The sequence below is a fragment of the Rhipicephalus sanguineus genome, chromosome 4 (genome assembly GCF_013339695.2).
Source record: "Rhipicephalus sanguineus isolate Rsan-2018 chromosome 4, BIME_Rsan_1.4, whole genome shotgun sequence".
In the NCBI taxonomy this organism is placed as follows: Eukaryota; Metazoa; Arthropoda; class Arachnida; order Ixodida; family Ixodidae; genus Rhipicephalus; species Rhipicephalus sanguineus.
In genome coordinates, this window is record NC_051179.1 from 143,435,793 (window position 1) to 143,463,154 (window position 27,362).

General features: G+C 46.7%; 1 protein-coding gene across 1 annotated transcript; it reads left to right on the forward strand.

The window, feature by feature from the left end:
* Nucleotides 1-962: 962 nt before the first annotated feature.
* Nucleotides 963-26,201, forward strand: LOC119390778 (cat eye syndrome critical region protein 2 homolog). The gene is made up of 2 exons (XM_037658476.2): nucleotides 963-1,209; nucleotides 24,811-26,201. The coding sequence occupies exons 1-2, from the start codon at nucleotides 1,192-1,194 to the stop codon at nucleotides 25,957-25,959; spliced, it is 1,167 nt and encodes a 388-aa protein (XP_037514404.1). The 5' UTR covers nucleotides 963-1,191; the 3' UTR covers nucleotides 25,960-26,201.
* The last annotated feature ends 1,161 nt before the right edge of the window (nucleotides 26,202-27,362 follow it).

Below are 27,362 nucleotides of genomic sequence, written 5' to 3' on the forward strand. Positions count from 1 at the left end.
GTGGGTGACTACCGCGGCCCTTCCGACTCGGACACGCCGCGGACGAATTTCACCGTTATTCGGTGACGCGGACACGCAGCGTTTAGGAACGGGTGAGGAGGACTGGCCCAGTGGCGAGCGCGTGGTCGTTCTCGTGGTCACCCTCGCCCGAGGTGTCCCAACCCGTCCCAGCTGCTCGGAAGCACGCGCGGCGCTCGTAAAGCTGTGGAACGCTGCAAGCGCGGGACAGATCGTACTCTCGGAGGTGGCGCTGGTGGAATCTATCGCTGGCCCACATCGCGCTCGTACGTTGCCGCCGGTAACGGTCGCTCTCCGACGCCGGCGCACTGATCATCGCCGCCGAGTCGGCCGTGTTCATCTCCCTCCACTGATATACCAAGAGTAAGGGAGTTTGCAAGAAGGAGGCGAGCTAGAGAACTGGTTCTTTTTCCAGCGATGCTTCTTTCTTCATCTCGCTGTTCTCCTTGCCCACTCTCGTGGCGCGCTCACTGCGTTCGCGCACGAGGCGCGCGGAACGGTTTCGGAGAAGAGTGAAAGGGTAAGGAATTGGCACCGTCTGTGGCCGTGTGTGTTTCTGTCTCGCCGCTGAGGACCTCGCGTGCGACGGAATCTCGAGCGCAGAAGAAAAGCGACCGAGAGAGAAGACGGGGCGAGAAGAGAAGGCCGGGCGAGCGTGCCGTGCATGCCGAAGAAGACGTGCTTTCCCCGGAACGTCCCAGCTTTCCAAAGCCCCGAAGGCAAGGCCCCAGTACCGGTAATTGGCGCCGGACCGTTCGAAAGCGGCTGCCTCTCGTGTGCCTCCTGTTGTCGCCCGCACGTACAGAAACGTGGTTGTCGAGCTAGCGTCACTACCGCCCTGTGTGCGCGCGTGCGCGGTTGTATTCTCTACCGTGGTCGCGGCGTCGCCCGCCCCGACACTGCTGTGATACGTCGTCGAGCAGTGGTTTCGATCCTTGCGGTCTAGGGATCGTTCCTGTGCTCAAGCCGGCGAAGGCCCAGGAGCAGCGCAAGCCTGGGCTGTTCGCGCGAAAGTGGACGACGACGTCTGACCAACGCGGCCCGCCCGCGACAAGATGCGTGCGGTGCCAGGCTTACACTCACTAGGACACAGGCGTCCCTGGAAATCTTTGGTGGCGACGTCGCGCAGCTGCGACGCTCCTGCAGGCTGGCACTGACCACAGTCGGCCAGCGATGATTGTATTATTTGCGGTAAGTCTCATTAGCGTGGTGCATTATTAACCTTCGCTTTCTTTGAGGTTTGCTCAAGTAAGTTGTTGACTTCTAGCAATTTGTGGGGATACACTGTAAAAACTTCCCACAGGACGCGGACTAAGAGAAAGTGGCTGTATCATCAGCGCTTTCGTTTCGATCGAATACGTTGGAAATGTATATAATGTTCCTATAATGATGTTGGTTCGAAGTATGTACCCTACTTTTTTGCTGTTATTTCTCCTAATTGTTAATTTCTTACTTAAAGTCATTTTTCTTGACCTTCCACTTAACTGCTTCCATTGAAGCAGTTGTCAGTTGGCAGCCGCATTCGGCAAGCACTGTTTTACACTAGAAAAGCTTGTTTGAAGTCATCTTTCTCCTACGTGCATTTACAAGCTGCAACAGAAAACTGCTGTGCCTTCCCAGCCTGCCTGGCGGAGTACTTAATACACAATAACAGAATACTGAAACCAGCCTCGGATATCTGTCGCGGTGGTTACGGTTCAAAGAGAAAGTGATCGCGAAGAAAGTAATTGCAACTCATGTATATGTTTAATACTAGCTTGCTTTTAGCCATATTGGCATCAATTAAATGGCTGAGATGCAGCCAGCATCACATTCTCGAGCTCGTTGTGCGCAAAAGGCGGCTTTTGTCTACATAGGTTCGCGTAACACCTAAGAAAGTCGCTACAGGAATCAGCTGTGTTTTCCTAAACTAACCAGCTTAGATTCGGGAGCCCCCTAGGAAAATGGCTTGAAATGTTGGCGTCTTGGTGGTACATGCATTTGTTGCGGACTCTGAACTTTTCTAAATTACGAGTGGCACAAGTAGCTTGCCAATAATATCAGGAGCAAAGCATCTTATGGTCTCGGCTTGTCGGCGTGTAATGTCACGCTACACTATAAACGGATGTCGCGCCACAAAAGATTCATACTATGCATATTATAAGTTAAAGGTCCTTCGTTATACTACATAAAACATTAATTTTGGCTTAGCAGCGGTGTCGAATCCCCGAGAAAATTTACTGAGGCGCTCCAGTTTCCCATCTAAAACCAGAGACACGAACGTGGATCTCTACCATAAAGTGATCTATTTTAAACACTTTTACTTGAAACATATCTGCGAAGTATTGATATCTCGCTCGCCAAGAAGGCAAAAGTTAGCTCAACAAATAGCTGACGACGTTAGTGGAGCTGAAACACGCTTCCCTACATGCAGCAGGGAACTGAAACTGGGCATGCAAGGAATAATAATAATACTAAGAAGAAGAAGCACCTTAGGGTAAGCTGCATTCCAAGGCAGTTTTCCGACGACGTTAGTATAGTTGAAACGCCCTTGCCTACATGCCCGGTTTCAGGCTTAGAACCACAAGTGCCTCATCAAAGAAATCTCTCTCAAAACAATGGGGCGGATTACCTCGATCAGGCCGTTCTTCTTCTTCTGTCTCTCATGGCCCAATGCCCATTAGCAGCGATCTTGCTTTGGGAAACATCGGCGCACACTGCGAGCTGATGATGATGATGATGACCTCTTACTAGTGGCGCTTACCCACAAAGGGGGATGGGCCAAGAAACGGGCGGCAGGATCTTTGAGGGAAATACTTATTAGGCTAAAGATAAACGTTGTAATTTTAGACTAAAAGAGAGAGAGAAAAAACATAGCTAATATTTTGAAAATTCTTCAGAGCACACAGTCAGACTATCAGGTGTGATTTTTGAAGGATGTAACAACGGTTGGAAGTAGTATTGAAAATAAGCCAAAATAAACTAGCATGGTAATCTTTTTGTTTCCCCTATGTAATTCGCCCCTCCCCAAGTATTTTGTCTTTGTTGTCTTTCTTTATTTTGTATGATATGTGAAGGTGTTGAGCCTTGATAAATCGGAAATAATTTTTCCATGAGTCGCTTACTACGTCGTATAGCCTCAGCGCGTAATGAGATGACAAATACATGAACAGGGGGTTGCTGGAGCCAACGTTTAGAGAAACAGACTTGCCTGTATCAAGCAGCAGCTGCCTTGATAAAGACAAGTCTTCTTGTCGAAACGTTAGCTCCAGCAGCATCCCCTGTTCGAGGATCTTTGATCCATTCAAACTTTCACGTTCCCTTTGCCTTCTGCCTTATTTGTGCGTAGTGTGTTATTGTAAAGGTTTCTTTGTAGGTCTCCCACTAAGTTATTATGAGACTGTGAAATTGTTACCAGCGCACAAGGCTAAGGCCGGAGTTACACGATTAGAAAACAACTTCGATCATGAAGGATTTCAACAACGAAGTAATCAGCTCTAAACTTCTTACAGCACTTATGACCATCATCACGCAAAACTATCGTAAAAGTCCAGTACGCTCTCTGTTAAGTGCAGCTATTTTATCTTGAAGCAAATGTTAGAGAATTGGCTACAACAGTGTGGCGTAAATCGTCCCCTTGTTAACCTTGCTCATGGACTGCAATTAAGTCAACTCGCTTTGTATACATCAAAAACTCGCTTAATTGACCAATGAAACAGGTGATACATGGCGCGACGTATGTCAAGACGAAATTCCAGTAAATAACGTCAGAACAAAATTTTGACTCGAGCAGTCGGAAGCATATTCTTGTCGGTAGATTCCATCGCTGCCCTTCAATGTTTAGAAATGCCATAAATTTCTTCGCTGCTCGGTTATAAAACAGCGTCGTCGCGACCGTGAACTTGCAGACAACGGATAAGAGTTACGATGAAGCCTAACCAAACCGTGCGATCATCGTGGAAGGAGTACAAGAAATAGAGGGGAGCGTTCAAAACGAAAGGCTCGCTTGACCTGAAAGGCGTCGTCGACGTGTGTGTTTTTGTATACACCGCAGAAAGGCTGCGCTAGTGGCCGCGGCCGACAAAACAGCGGCGCGGTTTCGAAAATTGATCGTCGCCGCTCTTTCTATGACACGAAAAACGGTCCGCTGAATGCTCGGCCTTGAAGTGACCCGGAGGGCGAGCGTATAACACTGATCGAAAAAAAAGAGACAGCCTTCCATTTTGTTTTCCTCTTGGCTCTATATATCTTTGCCACGTATACACAGAAAACTGTTACCGTGCCATAGGTGAAGCGGAACAAATTACGACAGCTTTTCGACGGCCGTTCAGCAGTGAATAGCGGCACCTGGTAAAATAAGAACATTGGGTGCATTTCTCTCCCTGACATAGCCGCTCACAACTTCGTCCCTCGCTCTCGTCGACCCATGCAAAACTATACCGGGCTTTTTTTTTCTTTTAATTGAAACTGTTATATTTTCACTATGCATATTATATAAAAATGGCCTATGACACCTAGAACAGTTCTATTTTTTAGTTGGATTACTTTTAGAAATAGACATTGCTCACAGAAGACTAACAGAATAATTAACAAAATTTCATTAATTTTGAGAAAGGAACTGAATGTGACATTGTCACGTGCTTGAGATTACAATATTGCATTAATATTTATTGCTATGATATGCATGAAAAAAAAGCCTTCTTATGTTCCCACACCATCTTTTACTTAATATCGATTGAACGTACAGTGAATACTTCAGCAGAGGTGCGTGCTACGGATCTGTATCCTCAAAAGAATAATACCGGGTCAAATTTGGCTCCCCTTCCGGTGCGCTATTGCGGGCAAATTCGAGCTAATGTCAGCTTTAATGCATGATGATGTGACATAAATATCTGCAATGTCACTGAGTTTAGCCGTGAGGAGGGGTTTGGTTTCAAATACTTTTCTTTGCACTGCCCTCAGACCTAGAAGGGAAAAAAATGTTCTGACGTATATGCTACGCTCTTTGCGATAAAATCTTTCGTGCGTAGATTAAAAGAAGTGTTTTGATTCTGGATGACATTGTGTGTTGGCGTTGACTTGGGTATACCGCTGAAGGCGGCGAAGATGGCCGCTGTAATCTGACTGCGTGTGCAAAGAGCTGCTATACTTCAAGAAGGCGCTAAGAGGACCGTACGACGTGGCTTACTAGACGACGACTTACATTAGCCCCCCCTGCAGGAAAAAAAAAAAAGAGACCACCGTGAGCTTTACAGCTGTAATTACAAAACATAGCACGCGGTGAAATGAAATCAACACTTTTCAGTGACTCACACATGCCTTGGCACTGAAGCGCAGGGTTAGCGCACGCACACATTCGTGGATCTCAGCTTTAAAAAAAAAGCAGCAATAAAACCGAAACCTGTCTGTTTACTCCAGCAGCCTGCGTACCGTTGGCACAGTGGCCTGCACTGTTCGCGTTCCGCATATAAATTTAGCTTTGCTCTTTTCGCCGATAAAGCGGTGATCGCGCGTGCGGTCAGTGGAACTGCTGGCATGCGATACTTGCCACATAAAAAAGAATAAACTTCGTTGCATGAAGAGACAAAAAAAGATCGGTACGGAGCTATATGTTTTCCTTTCAGTAAAGCGAATGAAATTTGCATTTGCAAGAGGAAGTGCTCACGGTGGTTGTAGGTTTGAAAAGCTTTCATGTGGCGCATAAAGGACCAAAAGGCTATGTAGTGATAGGCAAACGTGGCAAACGCTACCGTGGGCTTTCTTTTTATCCCCTGTATATTCTGAGACAGAGGACTGCTTTAATGGAATGCTGGAGATGTTAGCCTGTCTATTCGCCTGATCTGTACACTCTGAAATCGAAGCTTGCTGCGTGCTACATGTGAGCAGAGCCCATTCCCTTAGCTCCGTCACGTGTATTCACCAGTAATTATTCGTACACTTATAGGTGTTTCAACTCGAATGGATGTACAGTTTTCGAAGCTTCTACACATTTTTTAAAATTATGATTGAAGGGTAGCTCCGTTCTATCATATTCTGAGACTCACTGAGCCTGTATCTGCCTAGATGGTAAGCGAAATCGATGTTTTGCGGCGCAGTTATTGATTCTGTACCATTGAAGTTGAAGTTTTTGATGCAATTTATTATTCTAACCTGGTCGGCGCACAGAAAACCGCAACACAATTTCGACGAAAAAGTGGGCAACTAGTTTTTTTTCCGAAACCAGCACTCAAAGCTGAGTGAGAAAGGCTTAGATATAACGAAGCACACACTATACTGTGCGCATGCATTAAGAGGACGCTTGTTAGTTAAATTCTTTTGTTTCGTTCTGATGAGTTCAGTCTTAGGCGTTAGCCAGGATTCGCGACTCCTGGCAGCGTAATATTTTTGCAACGCCGCAGGGCAAGAGTTGTCATGTTGTTCCGCACGAACGAGCAACAAACTGCCCCTTCATTTAAACGCTGTTCAGAGTGAGAATAAGGAAATGGCTTCTATACGAACTAAGCATTTAACCGGTAGCGTAGTTCTCGAAAATAAGAGGACGTACACTCCCTCGAGGAAAACCGGCTCTCTTGTGCGAGGGGAACATTTATAGAATCTGGTTGTGATCTCGTTTTGTGGTTTTCCTGGCTTTATCGTCGCTATCTGTGTGTGTGTGTGGTCGGGTATCGATGCCTCGTTCCTCCTGCAAGACGTTTTTTTTTTTTTTTCTCACCGGGAATCACCGCCAGGCGAAACCCATCTCACTTGTTGGCTTGTATTCGGGGATAGGGTTTTCCGCAAGTGGAGACAATGTTGTTGGGCTGGCTCCCGAAATACATCTACACCACACATTTAGAGTAACGTCAGAAGCATATTTTCGAAAGCGAGGCAGCTTTCTTTTTTTTTTCTTTTTTTTTTTTTTTTTTTATCGTGCACGTCATGAGCCCTTAGCTCTCCGCCATTCTGCGTATCCGAATACATGTATATTTCAGGATTCGGGCCCAGTAAAATTTCGCACCAGTGCTTCATTTGCTCTGCCCAAGAAATCCCAAGAAGCCCTGCCCAAAGAAATCGTTTCGCGCTCCGAAAAACGCTATAAGATTAACTTTCGGGAAATCATACCGCAAGCACGAGTCATTGTAATTGTAATTATTCATTTGTAGCAATATGTAATGGCTAAATACAATTAATAAAAGTAAATAAGACGCTGAGGACTAGGATCTCTTGTTCTTTTAATCAGTCTTCAGTGCAAAACCTCGATGCCGCCGCCGTTTATGTATGCATTTTGTCCGGTATTTACGTTGGTACCCGCAATATAAATGAACGTTATCTCAGATTCAAGGTGTTGCGACGTTTGTTAACGCAGGCTTTCTTTTCGAAATGGTATGGTACGAGATTACAAAGCACGATTTATCAAAGTGTGTGCTTAGCTTATCCGCAACTTGCAAGGTTGTTACGATAATTTGACTGATTCTTAATGTTCATGTTTTCGGGTGCGTTGTAGATGTGCATAACTGAGGAACGAACGAATAGCTGCGCTACAAAACTGTAGAAAGCGTATCTCTCGAGTTCCTTCAACTAATTTCACTAAATCGTTGCCCTGAAAACGTTGTTAGGTTGTCGTGAAACTACTGCTTTGCAATATAGGATACAAACACATCCGGGGTGTTGTTTAGTATGTATTCATTTAGAACAACTATACTGACACGTTCTTAATAAGTTCCTCTTCAAAGAACCAGGCATAGCCAGCAAACTAGACCAAAAGTTATCGTTTTCTGGATATAGCTATCCCATTCACACACGATCCGACCAGGAGTCTAAAGACAAAAGCTTTCAGAACGGTAATAACGCTAATACGAAAACACAACATAAGTTTGCTGCGCAAGCAATCAACAAGAGTAAACAAATGCTAACATACTCCATTCCATGCAAACACCCGAGGAGTATCGTATATCACGCCGCGCGACCCTCGGAGTCAATCGCATTCCGAATCACAGTGCCCGTGACGGAAGCAGTATACTGTAGCAGTCCGTGAGGCGTGCATAACGCATATGCACACCATTCTCCTTCGGCATGCCAGCAGCACAAGAGGCCGATAAGGTAACGGTAGACCGGTCCGACGAACTGCGCGCGTTTTGCCTGCCAATTAGGACCGCACCTTCATAACAACGAGTCCTTGCACCAAAGACCGCAATTGGCTTCATGAGCGGGAACCCAAAAGCGAGAAAAGCGAAAGGCTGTGAAGGTTATATCAACTATATTCATGTTCCTCCGTTGGTGGGCTTTTTGCAAAACCGCGTTTCCCGTCGGAATATACTGCTGTTGCCCTAAGCAGAAGTTATAGTTATTTAATCCATTCATTTTTCTGTGTGTATACTTGTGGATGTAGAAACGCGTTTCATAAACAAAATGCAAATTGGCACAGGTGCTTCGTTCGGGCGAACGCGTGCCGAGATACGCCACACGATACGCGTCGTGTACCGGAAGACGCACGTGGTCATATGAGATGCAAATTACGAGGTTTTGAAGGGAGGGGCTGGCCGCGTGGCAGCTTATGTGCCACTATAATAAGCGGTAGCGGCACATGCTGCACCCGTGGCACGTTCGCAGAGCGACTGACGCTGCCAATCCGCTCACTTCTCTCCCGTTTGTGATTGACTATCTTAAAGAGCAAATGATCGATATAGCCCCTGGGGCATATTGACTTAGTATAGTATAACTTTATGAATTTCTAGTGACCGCCAATATCCGCGACTTGTCAAACGGTCGAGTATATCGGTAGTTCACGTGTAATGCAACGCTGCTATATTTTTCAGTTTCGCTGCCTGCTTAGAACCGTTTGCATGATTTGGTGGAATCTTAGAGGGTCGCAATCACCTTATTTTGAAATAGAGCCCCCGGTATCTCGATACACCACCGTCTCACTATATAAACGCAGGTTGAATAGGAAAAAGAGAAGTCTTAGTTATAGTGAAATAAACGCTATTCGCTTACGTGTCTTTTAACGGCGAAGCTGATTAAGCTGCCGTAATGTGGGTGCCGTATCACGATTCACAAACGGGTGTGTGCCACACTATTCCCACAGTTAGCCCAACACTAGGGAACGGGCAAGGCAATGGTATCTGCGAGAAACTGCCATGATCATAAACGGGTATGTGCCACAGAAATTGGGTAAACCCCACTACTCACCACTGGTCCACTAAAGAGGTAGAAGGCAACAGTTAGCCCAGCACTATAGAGAAGGGGAAATGCAACGGCGGCTGCGAGAAGACCGCGAAGCAATGGAAGGCCTACGCTAACTTCGATGCGCCCGTTGATCTACGACAGGCGCGAACGCTTGGTTTCAGCGCGAGTTTCTGTCTCTGGAGTTTGGACATCCGTGTCGTGTCGGTGACTGTGTGTGGTTTAGCTCAAACCTCTATGCGATGAGAATGAACGTAGAAACAACCTAGCATCACCTAGCTAAAGCCTAGGAATGACGTAGAAAGCAACCTAGAAACAACCTTCATCACCTAGCTAAGGCCAAGAAACAACCTAGAAGCACCCACATTAGTCTTCAGAATCGTCCAGCTTCCGTGTTTCAAGGCTTGCGCGGCTTACTGCTTATAGTGCAAGCTTCGGCAATTTTTTTTTCTCTATATGTTTTGACATAGCACTGGAAGACAGGCGGTTGCCTCTTCTAGCTCTCCATTAGTCGTCTATTTTGTTCCTGGAGCTTCGCATAGTATAAACGTCTGAGCAAATTTAATCCAGAGCTTATACAGCGTATACTTTCATTGTTACGATTTCACCCAAATAGCAAAAAGTTTGGGTGCAGCGTTATCAACGGACAAGGATGTGCTATTACGAGAAGAATAAAAAAAAAAAACAGAATACTACGATTTCCTTGATGCTACAGGGTAAGTTGTTACGTCTGTTATTGTTCGGAGGTGTTTTCGAACAGTTCCATTTTTTACTAATCGCGCAAGCTCCGTCATGCAAGTCTTTTTTTCGTACAGCTGAAAGTGAATACAACATTGACCAAATCTACACTGTTAATGTCGCTGCCAAAAATTCAGTAAAAACAATGAAAGATTAGCGAACAAAGCCCACGAGCATAAACAGAAATGCACGTTGAATTGCAATGAATGTACGAAGGTATATATTTCTGACTTATTGAGTTAATCCAACTGTGCCAATGAACGTGGGTGGCCGAGAACCGTCACTGGATAACGTCAGATGAGCTGCATGAGTAGGATATTTCTACACAAATTAGCACAGACGTGAATCGATTGTGCCGTAATGAGGCGTTAATATTGACACCCGGCATTCCAAAATTTTCCCAAGAAATTGTGTAGAAATGCGTATAGATAAAAAAAATATACACAACTTGCAGGAAACCTAGCAAACACAATGCGGAGACTAGCACATTTTGTGCAGGCAGAAAAAAAAAAACAGAAAAGGATGCAACCTTGCCGCTATGGGATTCGATACAGGACTAGTTAATATGACGATAATGATATCAAAGTGACTAACACAATGCAAATATATTGTGCTATAATGCGCTTTTGTACATTGTTCTAGAGAAACGATAATTGCTTTCGATGTGAGTGATGTCATTGGCTAATCGCACAGCGAGCACCTTCTGTAATTACGTCGGCCAGTGGTATGTAAGGCCTTTCCGAACAAGCCTCTGGAGCCTGTCTTGACAGTGGCCGTCGAAGGCTTTAAGGGTGGGGCACTGTTGGCTGCCTCTCTGTGTCTCTCCTTTGTTTTTGTTATTCATGACAGAATAGCCGTGACAATTGCGTTGCTGGCGCACCAGTATGCCTTCATTCTATACTTAAATGAAGCGGCAGGCCAAATCCAGTTTTCTTTTCTTTTTTCTTGTCATGGAGCCCATCTAGCCTTGTGTGAAATCGATAAGATGGCTCTCTCAAAGTGTCTGAAATGAAGGCATGAGAGTTGATAACGTACTTGCACGGATCACAATACGCTGCCGAGACACACATTTTCCGTGTTAGAGGTGTGATAACGTTATTAAAATATCTTGCCGGCGAACCTTTGTTATATACGTAAAAAACTGATTTAAGAGATTACAGAAAACCGGCTTGAAAGCAGTCTATACTTTCTTATCCTGCAGCGGCTTTTGCTTTGCGTGTAGGACGCTGTTTTTCTAGCGACATAGCATATTATGCTCTGTCGTACAAGCAACTTGCCCTGTCTGATACATTGATGTTCTCATCTCCCAACTTAGTCATTACTTAGTCATAAGGGAATCGGGTTATTACTAATGAAGTATCCGGAAGCACGTTCTGTCGGTTATTTCCGTTTGGTGCCCGGGTAATTGTATAGTGTGCGAGTCTTTACGAAGTGTCGCTGTCGCAGATCAGCTCACTTATCCGGGACAGCGCCACCCCGGTCGTTGGTATTATACCGAGGACAATGAAAAAGAAAAACTTGCTAAGGCAACATCCAGTATTACTTCTTAGTTGAGAAGAGCTCATAAGGAAGTGCAACGTGGGGCACAATGCGACGTATATTCTCATTAGAGAACCCGTGATCATTCTACCCACATTTGGTAGGAGGGCGCTAGTGCGCTCCCTAGAACGGACACCAGAATAGAATGTGTGTACTTGAAGCTACGGACTCTTTGAAGCTACAGTACGAATTACATTTTAGGGCACATGTGAAGCCACCACCTCGAAAGCCCATTGTGACGCGCCCGACAGCTGCCGAGAAAGAAAGGGAAAGATTGTTTAATAACACACCGTGTCCAACTGGCTCCTGAGATGTAAAAAAAAAGAGAAACTGCCTGGACAAGGTGGCGTGGTCGTGCGGAACCATAGCGCCATAAATTAAAGGTCACTGGCCGAGTCTTTCCAGCCCAAGAGTAAGAAGGATGTTCCCGCGCTGTTCAGTTCGCAGATTCGTTGTGTACTACAACGCGTGCGCTACAGTCTCGCTCGTGCACTGTCGCCGGCAATGCGTGAAGAAAGTGTTTTGTTGACTCCTCTGTTCTCGCGGCGACCGGCAGCCGCGCTCATCGCGTGCGCAGCCAGCGCGTCCGATTAAGGCGACGCCGCCTTCATTCGTCCGAGAAATGCGGTCACTGCAGGGCCGCTTCAAAAGAATCGCGTTATAAAATCGGGGACAAGCACAAACACAGCGGGCAAGCGGCCTACGTCCTTGTCACCGTCGGCTGACTGCGCATTGTTCGCCGCAGGCTCGAAGCCACATCAAGAAGAAATGAGACGTGAAAGTAGAAGAAGCGAAGAAGAACAAACGCGATGGAGAATAGCACCGAGTAGTAGCGTTTCACACTACGGGGAACGCGATCACCCCGTTCGGGATGTAGGCGAACATCGAAAGTTAATTTCGTTTCGGGCCGACAAAAGGGCGGCGGAGTCGTGGAGGAGTCATTGGGCTCTCCCACGCGTACACATCTGATTGCTTATCCATTTTCGTTCCCGACGCGTGCACTGCACCTTTGCAAATCCATTAGTGCCGCTTTTTTTTTTTCTCGGTAAGCTATAGTCGTGGACAAGGCCATGAAACGGTGGGCGGGTAACCGCGAAATATGGGGCGTATACGAGAACAACCCACGTAAGCATTCGCTACTTGGTTTGGTGTCTCGATTTGGTTTACGTCACACCGAAAGCAGGAGACGACGACAGTGTTCGGTGCTGCGGCACGTGGTTTTTCGCCCTCGTTATGTAAGGTCTTTCATCAAACAAGCTCGTGCTAGGATGGGGTTGTCTGGTGACTGTATGCAGGTCTTAGGCTTGCCGCCTAAAATTTGCTTTCGCGACACGCACGTGTGCTGGAGAATGTTCAGTGTTCGGAACACATGAAGTGCGTCAAGCTAGATCGATTCGCGACAGTATTTTACGTTGGAAATTGTCTTAGCCAATCAGCGTAGCCGGCTGGTCAACGCGAATTAGCAATTACGAACAAAAGTGTTATTGCCTTTAACCTTATCGTATGACGAACACAGTTCAGCGGGAAAGATCACACTACAGGATATGCGGGAATCAATCTGTTAAGCCGAAATCAATATCTTTAATTATTTCAAGAGTTCATTATTAGCTAAATATCCAAGTAAAAGCACATTCATTGTCAACAGATTCAGTGGGCAGACTCACAAATAGTTTTACAATGCATCTTTACCGTTATCCGGTCACTATTATTATTACGTCCAGCATCAGCGATTGCCAGATATTCTACTGCCAGCAAACAATTCCAGCGTAACAGTTTTTGGGAATACATTCCTTATGAGCCATACTATTTGAGTTATTTGAGTCGGGCTTATGAGTTAGGCTATTTGTAATAAATTTACCTAGGAAAAAGGCGCAATGTTAACAATCGCATAGTAGCAAAAGAAACATCCGAGAACATAGGCCTTCTGTCGACTGAGGGACATTATTGTATGAGTGGGCTGCATTTATGAAGTTCCCCTGCAAAAGCGAGTTCAGTCACTGACTGCCGCTCAAGAAAAAAAAACAATGAAAGAAGAACGTACGTTGCAGACCTGAAATGTAACACCGACTGTCATTAGTGTAAAGAATAATTTGATAAAGATGTGCGTGTCGAGGATTTCACGCACGCGAACTACTCTCGCATGCGTAATGCCTCCGTATACGGCGCTAAAGACTGTTCTTCGCCATACGTATGACTGCAACCTAGTAACCCCGGCAAACACTGGTTTCAATATTGAAAGGAAGAAGATAAAGTAGATAGCCTGGAACTTGTTCTCAAAGTCGCCTTTTCGTGTGTCCTCCTCGCGGCCTACTTGAGTTCGAGCAGTCTTCGTTTGCAAGGAGCCCCGTATCAAATCACTACGCCAGCTTTCCCGTCCATCCATTGTGTCGAGCTGATATGACGTAGTCACGTAGCACGTAGAGTCGAACACGTAACGCCTGGTTCTCGTGCGCGACGTTTCGTGAGCGGGATGCCTAAAGGTTTTCACACCGATCGACGCTCGCAAGGCGAGCGCGGCAGCTGTGCAAATCCTGCGGCGATGGTAGCAGCTCCCGCACAGGGATTGCGCCCGCGATGAACCCTTCCTCTTCAGCGGGAAGCTTCGATAATGCTCCTATCGCGGCGATCAGGGCTGGCTATCAACGAAACGAATCTTCTTGGCCAGGCGGTGCTAACTGTGCAGTCAGATTGAAACACAATGGGCTCTCACGCAACACACCGCACGAAGGTGATAATATATACTGCGCGCACGAGAATGAGAACAAATATAGCGAGATACTAAGTGCAAGATTGCAATTTAGTAGCCTAGGCACGAATCGTGATGGTGCTCGCGTCACGGACAGAGCCGGTGTGTGAGTGACACCCCATGTAGTGAGCCGAGTTCCTTCATTCGAGTCTGTAGGAGGCAGGCTTCTATTTTTGTTTAGCAGTGCAGCAATACTGAGATGTTGGAGCGTTTATTGAGTGTCGGATGCTCCGTTTCGCGCGGAAATCCAACTATCGAAAGGCGCATAAATCGAAAAAAACACCATCAAGGAGACTCAAACACGAAGTCAATTCATGGAAACATGACATCATCACGGTATTCTTCAAAGTCAAATTACATAACTAACTGAAATACACCGTATCTACGTCAAGCCACACAAATACACTAGACTCACCTTTCAAGGGCGTTACATCGAGAACGATGAAATGAAACATGACGTCATATGAGTGGGCGTCATATGTGTAGTCAGGAAATTTTGCTGGGCATTGTCGACATACACGTAGACAAATAGATAGGATGTTTCAGTGAATGAACGCCCCAATGGAAGCAACATCCCGCGACCACCGAAATTTATCGAGTGCGTGGCGAGATTAATAGGTATTTAGTTTTCACCAAGGAGGAATTTTTCCTGGCGTGTACAATGCCTTTGTCGGCTTCACATGCTGTCCTAGAGAGCGACTTTACTCCAACGTGATGAAATCTTTCAACAAAGCCTTGATACATTGATGTTGTCCTTTTACGTCAAATCTCTGTTGCGCTCTGCTTTCTGTCGGTTACGCAAGAGGACGACGGGCGACAACCGAATGGACGCTTAAGAGTTGAGCTTTAAAATAGAGAGAGAGAGGAAAAAAAAACTCTAATCGGGATCTATCTTAATTTCACGGAAGTTTCAGTGAATCGCCTAATAACAGGGATCGAATGCATCCGTGCTCAGAGTGTTGAGAAAGGTCTTCTCGCAATACTCCCACTTTGAAGAGAACGCGATCAGGAGGCCAGCCTGGTGGCTTGATAGTTCTACTAGTGAACACACAAACAAATGACGGGAGTTGTTTTTTTTTCGAAGCCGGGCCAGTAGATCCAATGCGGACGTGGCATTTGATAGCACTACAGTAGTAGAAATTAACACACACACACACACACACACACACACACACACACACACACACACACACACACACACACACACACACACACACACACACACACACACACACACACACACACACACACACACACACACACACACACAAAGTGTGTGAAAAGTAACCGTAGAATATGCCAAGAGATAACTGATGGCAGCGCAGGCTAGGAACAGGACAAAACAAAGACACATTCTACACGACACAGCGCTAACTTTCAACAGCTGTTTTATTACTCGCTGATCCCGCTAGTATATATACTCTCAGGACGTCATACGTCACGTGCGCAAAGCTCTCACAGCCATAAACTGTAAACTCAATATCAATTATCGTAGTATATCAACACACCCGAATTGGCACCCTCATCGAATGTCAACAGAGTTTCAATGTTGACGCAGCTGCAAAGCAGTGAATAAATATACATGCTATTAATAATCAACTAATATTTAGGCAGGGTAACACATACAAATAAAAACACACACACAAGACATGGTTGCACTGTTGGTTTGGCGCGCAAGCGGCAAACGAACTGTTTAGTCCAGCATGTACGTGTCACAGAAAATTCATACTCAAATTGTTCGCGACGTACAATTACAGACCTCAAGATTAGCTACCCAGAGGTTCGCTTACTTCACTGCAGGTAGCAGAACGAGTATCTCACGGGGCTGACTTGTAGAGATTTGCGAGTGCGTCCGGTGATTGCAAGGAAACTGTCACTGGGCGATAGCTGCGCGCCCGTTATCTCCCGTCAGCGTGCGAGCGATTCCTGGAAGGCAGTTTTAATTAGCGGAGTTCGTTGATCGGGCACGGTTGCACAATATCTCTCCAGCCGCGTTGCCGCCTCCCCAGGCCAGTGGAGACATAACAATTTTCGCGCCTATCTCAGCTTCTTTTTTTGTTTCTTTCCATTAATCGGCGCTGCCACTGTAGGGCGTGTCCCAGTTCTTTTATCGCCTCCTTTCGGCAGGGCGCGTTGTTCGTTCCTCAGTGTCATAACGGTTATTGCGGCCACTTTCCGAGCGCAGCCTGGAAGTGGCTCTTTTTATGTGTGCTTAAGGCACTGCCATAAAAAGGTCCGCGGGCATCCACCGTCCGCTATACGAGCTGCAAAAGGTTTGTTTACTAAATGATGCGAGCTACCGATTGGGCGACATTGCCATAACTGTCGTAATTGTCATGCCCTACAGGCAATGATAGCCTCCGTGACTTCAACTACGATGTCATAAAAACACGTTAGTCCCCTGACCCACCGGCTCTCTCCTTGCCCCTTAACGTTACACCAGTCATTTTTCCTTCCATGGCTCGCTGCGTCGTCCTCCATTTAAGTTGAACCCTTTTAGTAACCCTCCATGTTTCTTCTCCGTAGGTAAGTAACAGTAATCTGCAGCTGTTATATACGAGGCATGCTGGTAAACTGTCTTTCATGATATGAGAATAACTGCCAGTGCACTCCAACCCACCCTTATTCTTCTAGTTACCTCAGTCTCATGGCGCGGTCACTACCTGCTCTAAGTAGATGTATTCTCTTACCACTTCCAGTGCCTCGCTACCTATCACAAACGGCTGTTATGTCCCGGCATTCCTGAACAGTACTTTAGTTTACTGCGTATTAATTTTAAACCCACCATCCGGATGGGTCTAAGTGGGGCACGGGCGGGACACGTGGTGGGAAGCCGAGATAATTGCCGGTCATTAAGAGTAACAGTCTGGATTTCAAGATTCCAAGAGAAGGCAAGGACGCCAGGAAAGAAGGAGGGGCAGGAAGTTAGATGGGCAGTTGAGATAACCAAGTCTGAAGAGATAGCGCGGCCGCAGGGATCACAGGAACGGGTTAACTGCAGAAACACAGTAAAAGGTCGTTGCCCTGCAGTGGGCGTAGTCGGGCTCATGATGAGGTTGTCGATGACGACGACAATGACAGCAGGACTGAAAGTTGGGCTAGTTGGCGATACATAATGGGCAAAAAACAGCGCGTAGACGGACGGGACGAGGACGGGACAATGACAGGCAATGAGAATGCTACATTTATGTATTCGCGCAACTTTTTGCGAGTATAATGAGGCCTGGGGTTACATACTGTCGTTCGTTATCTTCGTATGTTTGCAGCCTACATTTACTGTGCACTTGGTTCGTTCGCATAATTCTGTTCTGTTTCTGATTATCCTTGAATTTATCTAGATGTTCTATTAAAGAAAGCGTAAGAATGGAAGCTTTAGCGAGTTGGTATGCGTTCATCTTAGTAGAAACAGCGCTCGCTAGACGACGACGAAGTAAAAGAAGGCACAGGACAGGCGCTGACTCGCAACTAAAGTTTATTAGGAAAAACACGCAATATATATATAGGTGATGTGCAACAACAAAACAACAAAAAAAAACAAAAAAACACCAAAAGCGAATAAGACCCAAACAAGTCTCAAGCAAGTAAAAGCAAAAAAACAGGTATCATAGTCTGCAGGTGCTGCAAAGGTACGAAAATTCTGCGTCACTCAGCGAAATCGAAGGCATGCTAACACACCTATCTCCTTTTCTTCTAATGTGGAAGGCCTCGATCACTTCCCTTGCTACCTGCTCTTTATGATGCGATAAAATCATTGTGTCACTGAAGAAGGGTGCGCAGCCGCATTCGTGGCAATGAGCGGCGAGAGAAAATGGCTTTGTTTCTGTCAATGATCGTTCGTGTTCACGAAGACGAACGTTAACTCATCTTCCGCTTTGGCCAATGTAAGTTTTTCCGCATGATAATGGCATTTGGTATACTATGGCCTCCTTGCAATCTGTATAGTGGTAGGTGTGGTTAATTGCACAGTTGCCAGGAACACTTTCCCTGTCGTTCCTCTGCTTATCAATGCTTTGCTGTACCTTTGCACAAATGGACAGCGCCTGTCCTGTGCCTTCTTTTACTTCGTCGTCGTCTAGCGAGCGCTGTTTCTACTAAGATAAAGAAAGCGTTTTTAGAAACATTGAAGCTTCTGCATCATTCCCCGAAGAGAGAAATCATTAAAGAGGATTATCCTATTTGTGCCAGCAAGCTTTGTTTTTTTTTCGCTTATTGTCTCGAAGTTCCCAAAAATGTATTTTGAAGTACAGTCGTACAGACGCGTATTACTCAGCCATTGACTCTCTTACGAAGCTTCAACTTGAAGGTGCGTCCTATTGAAATGACCGGTCTGACGACGTTCGCGTGATAGCGGAATTTTCAATTAAAGCCGAGAAGTTAGAATAGCTTAAAGCAAATAAGCCAAGCGCTAGCATTTAGTGAATTAGCATCGGCCTGGCTTTTTTAGTAGTTGCTCCTTTCGGTCACGAGCTTTCCTGATTCTCACTGTACGCTCGACTTGAGGTTGGTTCATATACATTGACTTCAAATCCTGTCTGTTGGGCACATGGCGCGTTTGTGCTCTTTGTTCATCGTGTCTCTGTTTTCAGAAAAATCGATCTGTGCCCCTCCCCCCCCCCCCCCCCCCCCAAACACACACTTTGCCCTTTCCTCTGCAGTTAAGTAGCGTGGTGTAGAGAAAAAGGATTTTTTATTGTAGTTGCGAACCAGGTGACATGCAGGTGTGCACGCCGCACTCCTCGGTGCAATCCTACGGTCTAAGTGCAGAGTAGTTACCGGTGTTGCGCGGACCTTCGGAAGACATCAGGTATCACGTACCAAGCGGCTCGTAGTTTTTCAGGTAGAGCAAAGAGTTTCAGAAATCTTCAAGCGATACTGGACATAACACAGGGTAAAAAAAAAGAAAATCGACAGGATAATGCCTGCATACGTGCCTACGTGCAGTACTTTGGATGTCGTCGTACTTTCCTTGCTTTTTTTTTTCTTTATGTACACAATGTGCCACTAAGCTCCAATTTAATGAGGCCGAAAGCCAGTATGAAAAGCACGAAATTTCCGCGAACGGGCAGCAACAACAGGCACATCTCTCATGCCTGCACACATCTCTTTATGAAATTTATGGGTAAGCTCAAAAGAGTTCCCACTAGTTCATACATCACTAGATTACGCTGGTTCAGACTGCTCCACGGACGCATCTATTCTATTAATAGCTATTTCACGACCTAGAGTGCACTATGCTTTAAGTGTAGTGCTCCTTAGCGAGACAACCGCTTCGCCATTATTTGCATATACGCTTGTGTGGCATTACTCGTGGAGGCTGTGCTCGCGGCAGCTTTTCATGATCTCTTTCAGTCAAGCGGCGTGGAACTCCCACTGCCTGTGTAGTCGAAGTCAATTCTTATCTGGGACACGATTTAGAGCGTACTTAACGCGCTCCCGTTAGTAGGTGCTGTTGGTCTTCGCAGGGGCGACAGCGCATATAATGAATGCACGGCGACGGTTGCGGGGAGCGCACGTGCGCTCCCCGCAACCGTCGCTGTTTCTTGCTGCGTTGTGACGGTGTGGTCGACTATTGCTGCTTTCCATCGCGCATAGCTGCGAGCAACGTTCCGAGAATGCGATGCCGGCGATACAGGACGAGGAGTGGACGTTCTGTCCTGCCGTCGCGCAGGTAAATGGGGCTAATCTGCATCGCACGAGAGAACGCAAAAAAAAAATGAAAACTGATAGACGCGAAGTGGTCGAGGCAGCGGTGCTCGACGTCCGCCGGCGTTCGCTTTTCGTTTCCTGACTGCGTCTTTCTTTGGCGAGTGTTTTTCTTGTCTTGCATAGTCGTCTTCCTCCGTATATCGGCGCATACCTGTTGCGGTGGAGGGCTTGCACGCAAACGACGCTTATGCCTTTGTTTGCCTCTACTTCGTGTGCTTTCAGTGCCACGTGTCTGTCACTTCCTGTCTGAGCGCTATACGTGAAGAACTTGGCGCGTTGCTGTTCCGTTATGAGGAAGTTGACAAGTAGGATAAGCGTTATTTCGGCTTCATTGTGGATGGAGCAGCTAAAGTACCGATTTGCTAGTACTGAGTGGAAGTCGCGATATATTTTTCTGTTCCCTGCAAATACGTTAGAGTGTGCACGTAAAAAAAGAGTAGAACTGCTGAAGGAATGCGGCCTTTATGATACATTTGTTCTGTGTCGACTCAATGGTCTTTGAGCTTCTTTCGAAGAGTGCAGGGGCGTAGCCAGGGGGGGCGTGGGGTGTTGGGGGGGTTCAACCCCCCCCCCCCCGAAATTTTTCAGTTTTGCTTGCGTATATATACACGCGCACATACAAACGCACTCACGAACATACGTAAAGTATGGTTGAAACCCCCCCCCCCCTCCGCCCCGAAAAAAATTTCAGGCTACGCCCCTGGAAGAGTGGCTTTAAGTGCAATGCAGAGTGTTCATCATGCACAATATCCTTCCAGTGTGCGTATCATGCTAAGTACCTTGCGCAGCGTGATGCGGGCTTTATTTATAGTTGCATGCACGCTACCTGGTCACCAGTAACCTCCTGTCGCATTTAGAAACTCAGGAAAGTCATTGAATGAATACCATATATCTGAGTCTCAGAGCCACAATATGCAATTCCCGTAGGGACTGAAATGCGTGGTACCACCTCAACATGCGCGAATTCAGCGCACGTAATGGGCACACAAACATAAATACATGCGAGCAAACGGCGTTGCGATTTCTTCCTTGAGCTTCTTCAAAGCCTAACAAAGGCTGCAGCCACAAAGAGTACATCCCTTCCGGCCAAGGACGTCCATCACTTCAAGGCGCAAACTAACAAGCGCGCCGAGCGCTAGTCTAGCGCAACCCATCGCCTCTCAGCCTCCGCAATAGCGTTTGTAATCGGCACCGATTACTCGTAATGAGCGAAACAACTTACACGGTATGCAAAAGAGCACACAATGCGTTTCATTGTCTTTTTTTTCTTCATTTTTTTTGCGGATTTAGGCTGTAGGATTGCTCATGCACTACAGGACGTGTGCATCTGGCAGAGAAAGTGGGTTACTTGAGAAAACTTGGGACTGCTGCGATCAAGGCATGATGGCTGCTAGCTTCTTACGTTAAGTGGTGAACAAATTTCGAACGCCTTCGGCGCAGTGCGTTTTGTTATCCGGGCGTACTTTGTGACGGAGTCCGTTACATCGAACGACGTCTATTCCTTGTTTGTCGCAGCAGCTGTGTCATTAGAAGGATAGCGAAGCAAGAGAGGTACGTTTTTAGACTGCGGAAGGTGATAATATGAAAAAAAAAAAAAAACGGCATCTAAAGAACGGCCGCACGAAATGGCGAATGTGCTCGATGCCGCTTTTTCGAACTCTTTCTCCCCGTTTCCCTCTGTCACGAAACATCTACAGATGGGTCGATAAGACGGCAACGGTAATGACGCTAAACGCGAATACGAGGGCGTCGTAAAAACGCGATTCGATCCCCCTTACATGTCACTTAGTGCCGCGAGGAAGCGTTTCCGTAAACAGGACAATAATCCTTTACGCCCGCGGAGTTCCGTCGTATATAGATATCGATCATGATTGAGTTGCTGGAGCCAACGTGCAACCAGGAAATGCAACATCAACAGTTATTTGTTCTCGACGTTAGGTATTAGCGAAATGAGGACGAAAGTTTTTGCCGCTCCGATTCCGCCACAGGAGTAACTGCCGCGCGACAAATACTTCTTTTGTGCGTTTTTTTTTTTGTTTTTTTTTGGAGGCTGTAGTCTGTATACGCAAGTTGCTCACTGCCCCGAGCATCGGAAATCTATAGTTCCACCTAATGAGTAGGTATTAACTAAGGATCCGTTCGGGCCCTCGAAGTCACCGACATATGGGTCGCCCAACCGACACGCATACTTTGCAGCTTTTTTACATATGGCTGTTCTGTTGACGTTCGCCGCTGAGATATTGGATAGCCTGTGCGGGTTATGCGTCCTCTAGCAATAAATGACCATACAGCCTCAAATAGATGGAATCAAGCATTTTTTCACAAAATCGTAGCTTTAACGAGGACATTTTCCCCGACACTTAGTCATATTGCGGTATAACGAATTTTTTTAACTATATATCGAAAATATCGATACATGAATATGCCGACATAATGTGACCGACCTGACGAGTTAAAGAACGAACAGGGAATAGCGCATCCAATTTTCATGTAATATACATAAGACGATGATTTTCTCATAAAGGCATTGGTAGTGTGATACTTTGTCCCTATTATGAAGTGTATCGTACGCTCAAGAAGAAAAAAAAAAGAAAGATTACACTTTTGTCAATCTCATGTTTCTTTTACTGCTTTTTGTGCTTATGTTTTCGATTTTTAAAGGTAATATATTTACCACAATAATTAATGGTTGCAGTTGATTTCATAAAACTAAATTTTATTTGCGATAGTAGCCTACTGTTTCCCGCAGGGCACCGTTTTTCAAACAAATGGCACATCTTCTCTCCGTTTAATTTTGCTTTTCTGTAATAACGACGTGGCAGTTTTGTTTCTTTATTCGAAAGATTGCGGCGCTCCATCTAAAATGCAGCAGTATGTACGCGCGCATTATGAACGAACGGGTAAACGTTTATTTTGCCATAGCCTTCTCGAGTTGGGCAGCACACAGCGGCAGCATTGAGCAGAGGCAATATTTCCATGCGTGTTATTTTGATGCATTCGGGCTTCACCCGCAAAGACTGTTTGTAATGCTCCGCGCAGTGATGTTTCACGATTGTTTTAGGCCATTCCGTTAGGACCGCGCGCAGGACGCGAATAGTCTAGTTTCTTCGAAAGATTACGAGGTTATCAGCTATTACGCTGTAATCTTAAACAGTACACGTAGAAAAGCTGACACGCTTTACCGCTTGTCAGTTTTTCGTCGGCCGACGCCATGTTCGCCGCTATCAGTAATAATAATAATGTCTGGGGTTTAACGTCCCAAAACCACGATATGATTATGAGAGACGCCGTAGTGGAGGGCTCCGGAAATTTCGACCACCTGGGGTTCTTTAACGTGCACCTAAATCTAAGCACACGGGCCTCAAACATTTTCGCCTCCATCGAAAATGCAGCCGCCGCGGCCGGGATTAGATCCCGCGACCTTCGGGTCAGCAGTCGAGTGCCATAACCACTAGACCACCGTGGCGGGGCCGCCGCTATCAGTGCACAGTGTGTTGCTGTAGAAGGACTTTCCGTTCCCCGGCCATAAGTTCGGCCAAATAAAGAGTTTCATCTTGGACACGCCGACTGCTGCCTCCGTCGACGTGACGACCCCTTGACAATACGACAACCGCGACATATTAGATCTTTCAGTTGCTCCGGGGAAATCCCCGATCAATAATTGATCGCTTTCGACTGTATGCGGAGGAAACTATTTTAAGCATCTAATGACAACGCTTATTTGAGGCGATATCTTTTTTTAATAGACTATGATCTACTCAGCAATAGGAGTACTTGCTCTTGCACTAGTTCGTCAGTCGATGACTTGTTGACTGACCAACTGCCGTTTAAGAAAAAGGTACTCACATCAGTCACTGCCATGACTGCTTGACTGATGCGAGTGCTCTTGTCGGCTGTCCAGTTAAGGAACGTAAGTTGTTCATACGTATAGTGATATCAGTACCGATGTCGCACAGCTTTTTCTTTGGGATCATAATTCAGCAAGAATCGTTGTCAATGGACTGGTATCAAAACCTGCATAATGCGCAATCCCACGAATAGTTCAGAACCCGAGTATGACAAGCGGTGAATGATAAGATGGGTACTCCTGGCATTTAAAAATGCCCTCATTGCCCATGCTTATCCGCCCTCTATCATCAAGTTTTTGCGGTAGTGGGAGACGCTTGAAAATAATGATTATTCATGAGGATGCCCAATAGGTTCCGGAGCATTTTCTCATGTTAAGCAATAACATCCTGTTTTATATCTCATGAAGTAGGTAGAGTTACACAATATCCTGTTTTGTGTCTCATGACGAAGTTGGTAGAGTGAGACATGAATGCTAAAAGTGATCTCTGAAGACACCCCTCAGCTTAAGGCCATACTGTGAAGAGCTGTTATTGAGGTCACTACGAAGTCGATTTTTATATTGCACAAACGAATATACACGCTTCAGAAATATGTAAAATGAGGTACTCTTGTTGAGGCACTAAATAACGGCTCACATTCTTTCACACCGCGTCTATGGTCGAGTAGCGCATTTCAGTAAACTACGATACAAGTTTGCTTACATAACATATACGCTGTTGTATATAACCCATTGTCTGCTAGTTCTCATTAATACGGTGTTGTCAGGTTGGTTGAAATAAATACCAACGAATGATTGACAAATCATCAAAAGCCCTTCCCACCGATACGATATGGCTGTTTCCTTAACGGGAAGATATCTCACACAAAAGAAACGAATTTTTTATTAATTTTTTTAACAGAAGGCGAGACCTAAGCTTAGTTACCAGTGCCATAGGTCGCTCAAAAAGGAACACGATAAGGGTTGTGCACGTAAAATACAAATCTTTCGGGCTTGTTGACACTGTTCCGAATGTCTTTGTAAGTTAAATGAGCATGCTTGTTTGATGCATTGCTTTCTTTTTTTTTTTCTGCAGGCGCTGCTATTCGCGGCGCCGCCGCCCATTGGGTTGGCGCCTACGGGTTCCAAGCCTCCCGGAGTGCTGTGGTACGGCTACAGCGTTCGGACTGGTGCTTCCGACATACGAGTCGATGACGTGGCCCAGGTGGCGCCTCCAAACAGCAGGACCACGCGCTACACTAGTTCCATCGCTCACGGTGGCGCCCTCTCCCGGGTCGAGGTCGCACTAGGAACTCCGCACGGTAGCGTTGTCTACTACAACGACAACCCTCCCGCCGATGTGGCGGCCAGATTATTCAGCCCGAACTATCCGAGTGGTGTGCCGCCGCTGGTGCCGTTTCCACAAGGCTACGTGCAGTCGTTCGGCGCGGACGGGCCGCCGCTGCCGACGCAGCGTTTCATCGGCCAAGTGGACCACTCTCAGCAGCCTCTTCCAATCTCTAGTCTAGGACCCAGGATCGGTGCTCGTGCCCTGCCCCCAGTCCCACTCATTGCACCGGGTACAGAGGACAGACCGTCGCATCAACCACCGTTTTCAGCAATTGTGAGATCGCGACCCGTGCTCTCACAGCCGGTGGGACCAGTCCTTCAGTCGGGCTCCCCGCTGTATTCATCACACCCGAATCGGCCGCATGGGACAACAAAGAAGGCTGCCGTCATTACGTTAGTGGTTACACCTGGCTCTTCGCCTGCACATGGGCCTCTTGGGACAACTCAGGGAGTCGAAGCAGCTGAAGCGATCAGCGCACGACCTACACCGCCTCAAGTGCGTGCACCTTTTCCGACTGCTGAGCACGAAATCCCAAGTTCTGTCTCAGCAGACGAACGTGAGCTAGAATCCAGTGGCACATTATCGCAAAGCGACGTCCAGGATTCCACAGTAACCTATGAAGAGGAAGAAAACGTCAAGCAGCTCAGTGGGAGTGACGACCAGTCGTCGTCCACTGCTGCGTCCATTGGGTTGCAGACATCGCAGAGTCAAGATACGTCGTCCGTGGTGAAGAACCAAATTAAGACCCCCGTCGTTCTGAACAACGGCAGGGGTCAGTATGATTTTCGTGGCTACGAACAGTTCGAAGGTCAACCCGGCGCCGAGGAGATCCCAGAGGCGCCGGAAGATTCGCGTACGAGTAAAAAACACCGACACAACTTCCGGGTATCCTAGCGGCGAGTCTGCGGACGAACAAACGCAGCCGCAACGAAGTGGGGCGCGTCGCGTATCGCGACGTCCGCTGCTTACGAAGAGGATCACTTTGTCAAGAACGCGCCCGCCTGCTCGAGACGGAGTGCTTACTGACAAGGGCTACGAGAGTGACAGCGACCAATATTCTCGAGAAACAGTAACGACGAGCGCGCCATCTGACGTGCTGCCGCCGGGACAATCGGTGAATTCGAAGGCGTACATTGACGCAGCATCTAAGGAAATTAACAGAACAGTCGCGCAGAAGGAACAAAAGGAACCCAGTAAAAAGCAGATTCCTTTACAGCCTGTTGATTCATTTGACGAAGAGTACGACCACGATTACGAACACGACGCTGGTCAGCAAGCACCCAACGTATCGGTTCCAGAAAGCACGAACGAAAGGTCACCACCTCGCTCCTTCGTGCCCAAAATTCAAGCTGAATTGCCCTTTACCAGAAGGCCAGAATACCAAAAGCCCAGTGTAAAGGACTCGGTGACTGCGGCTCACGGTAGCTCTAACGAGGAACATAACTGGAACGAAAAGACTGACAACGGCTCAGAAAGGCAGATCGGCAATGCGTCAACCGATGTCAATGTAAAAGACGTAGTGGGAAACGAAGGTGAAGCAGATAAGCACAAATCAAGGGTTCTCAGCATTGCTCTAGGTGAGCCAGCAACTGTTTTAGGTGCCACTCATGAACAAAACCTTCAAAGACCCGCCTTGACTTCTAAGGAAAACGGAACGTCCGCGTCATCAGGTCATGATAAACCGGCGCGAGTGCTCAACATTTACTTAAATTCCGTAGTGAAACCAAGCGTAGAGCTGGGTGACACGAACCAGACTGCGACCACTACAGTGGCGCCGACTGATTCGCCAGAAGAGCATCTGTTAAAGAAAGAAAGCCTTCTTGGCCCATCTGACCTTGTTTTGCGGCCACAGTTTAATTCTTCTGTGGAGAAAGCTAAAAATTTGCTTGCCACATTTACGAGGAGTCAGAAAGAGCGGAATAACGTGAGACAAACCTCGCGAAACTTCTTTTACTCGGGCTCAACACCGAGCACAAAAACGCCAGCGGTGAGAAGTGTGAAAAAGGATACGTCAGAAAACGTAGCGGCTCAGGCTGTTCAGAAAGAAACGGTTTTGTTGCCGTCAATGACTCAAATGCCATCTAAAACTCGGCGATTGGTTACGGTCCAAAAGACGGCCATAAGAAAGGCAGAAACCACCCCTTCATCAATGGCAGCCACTCCGGATCTGGCGTCTAGCTGCTGCTCATCTCTAAAGGCAAGTGTTTCCGTGGCAGACTTGACAACGGGAAATAATAAGGCGCTTTCACCAACGCAAACACCTACACAAGAAGTGTCTGTGATTGACTTGACCACGC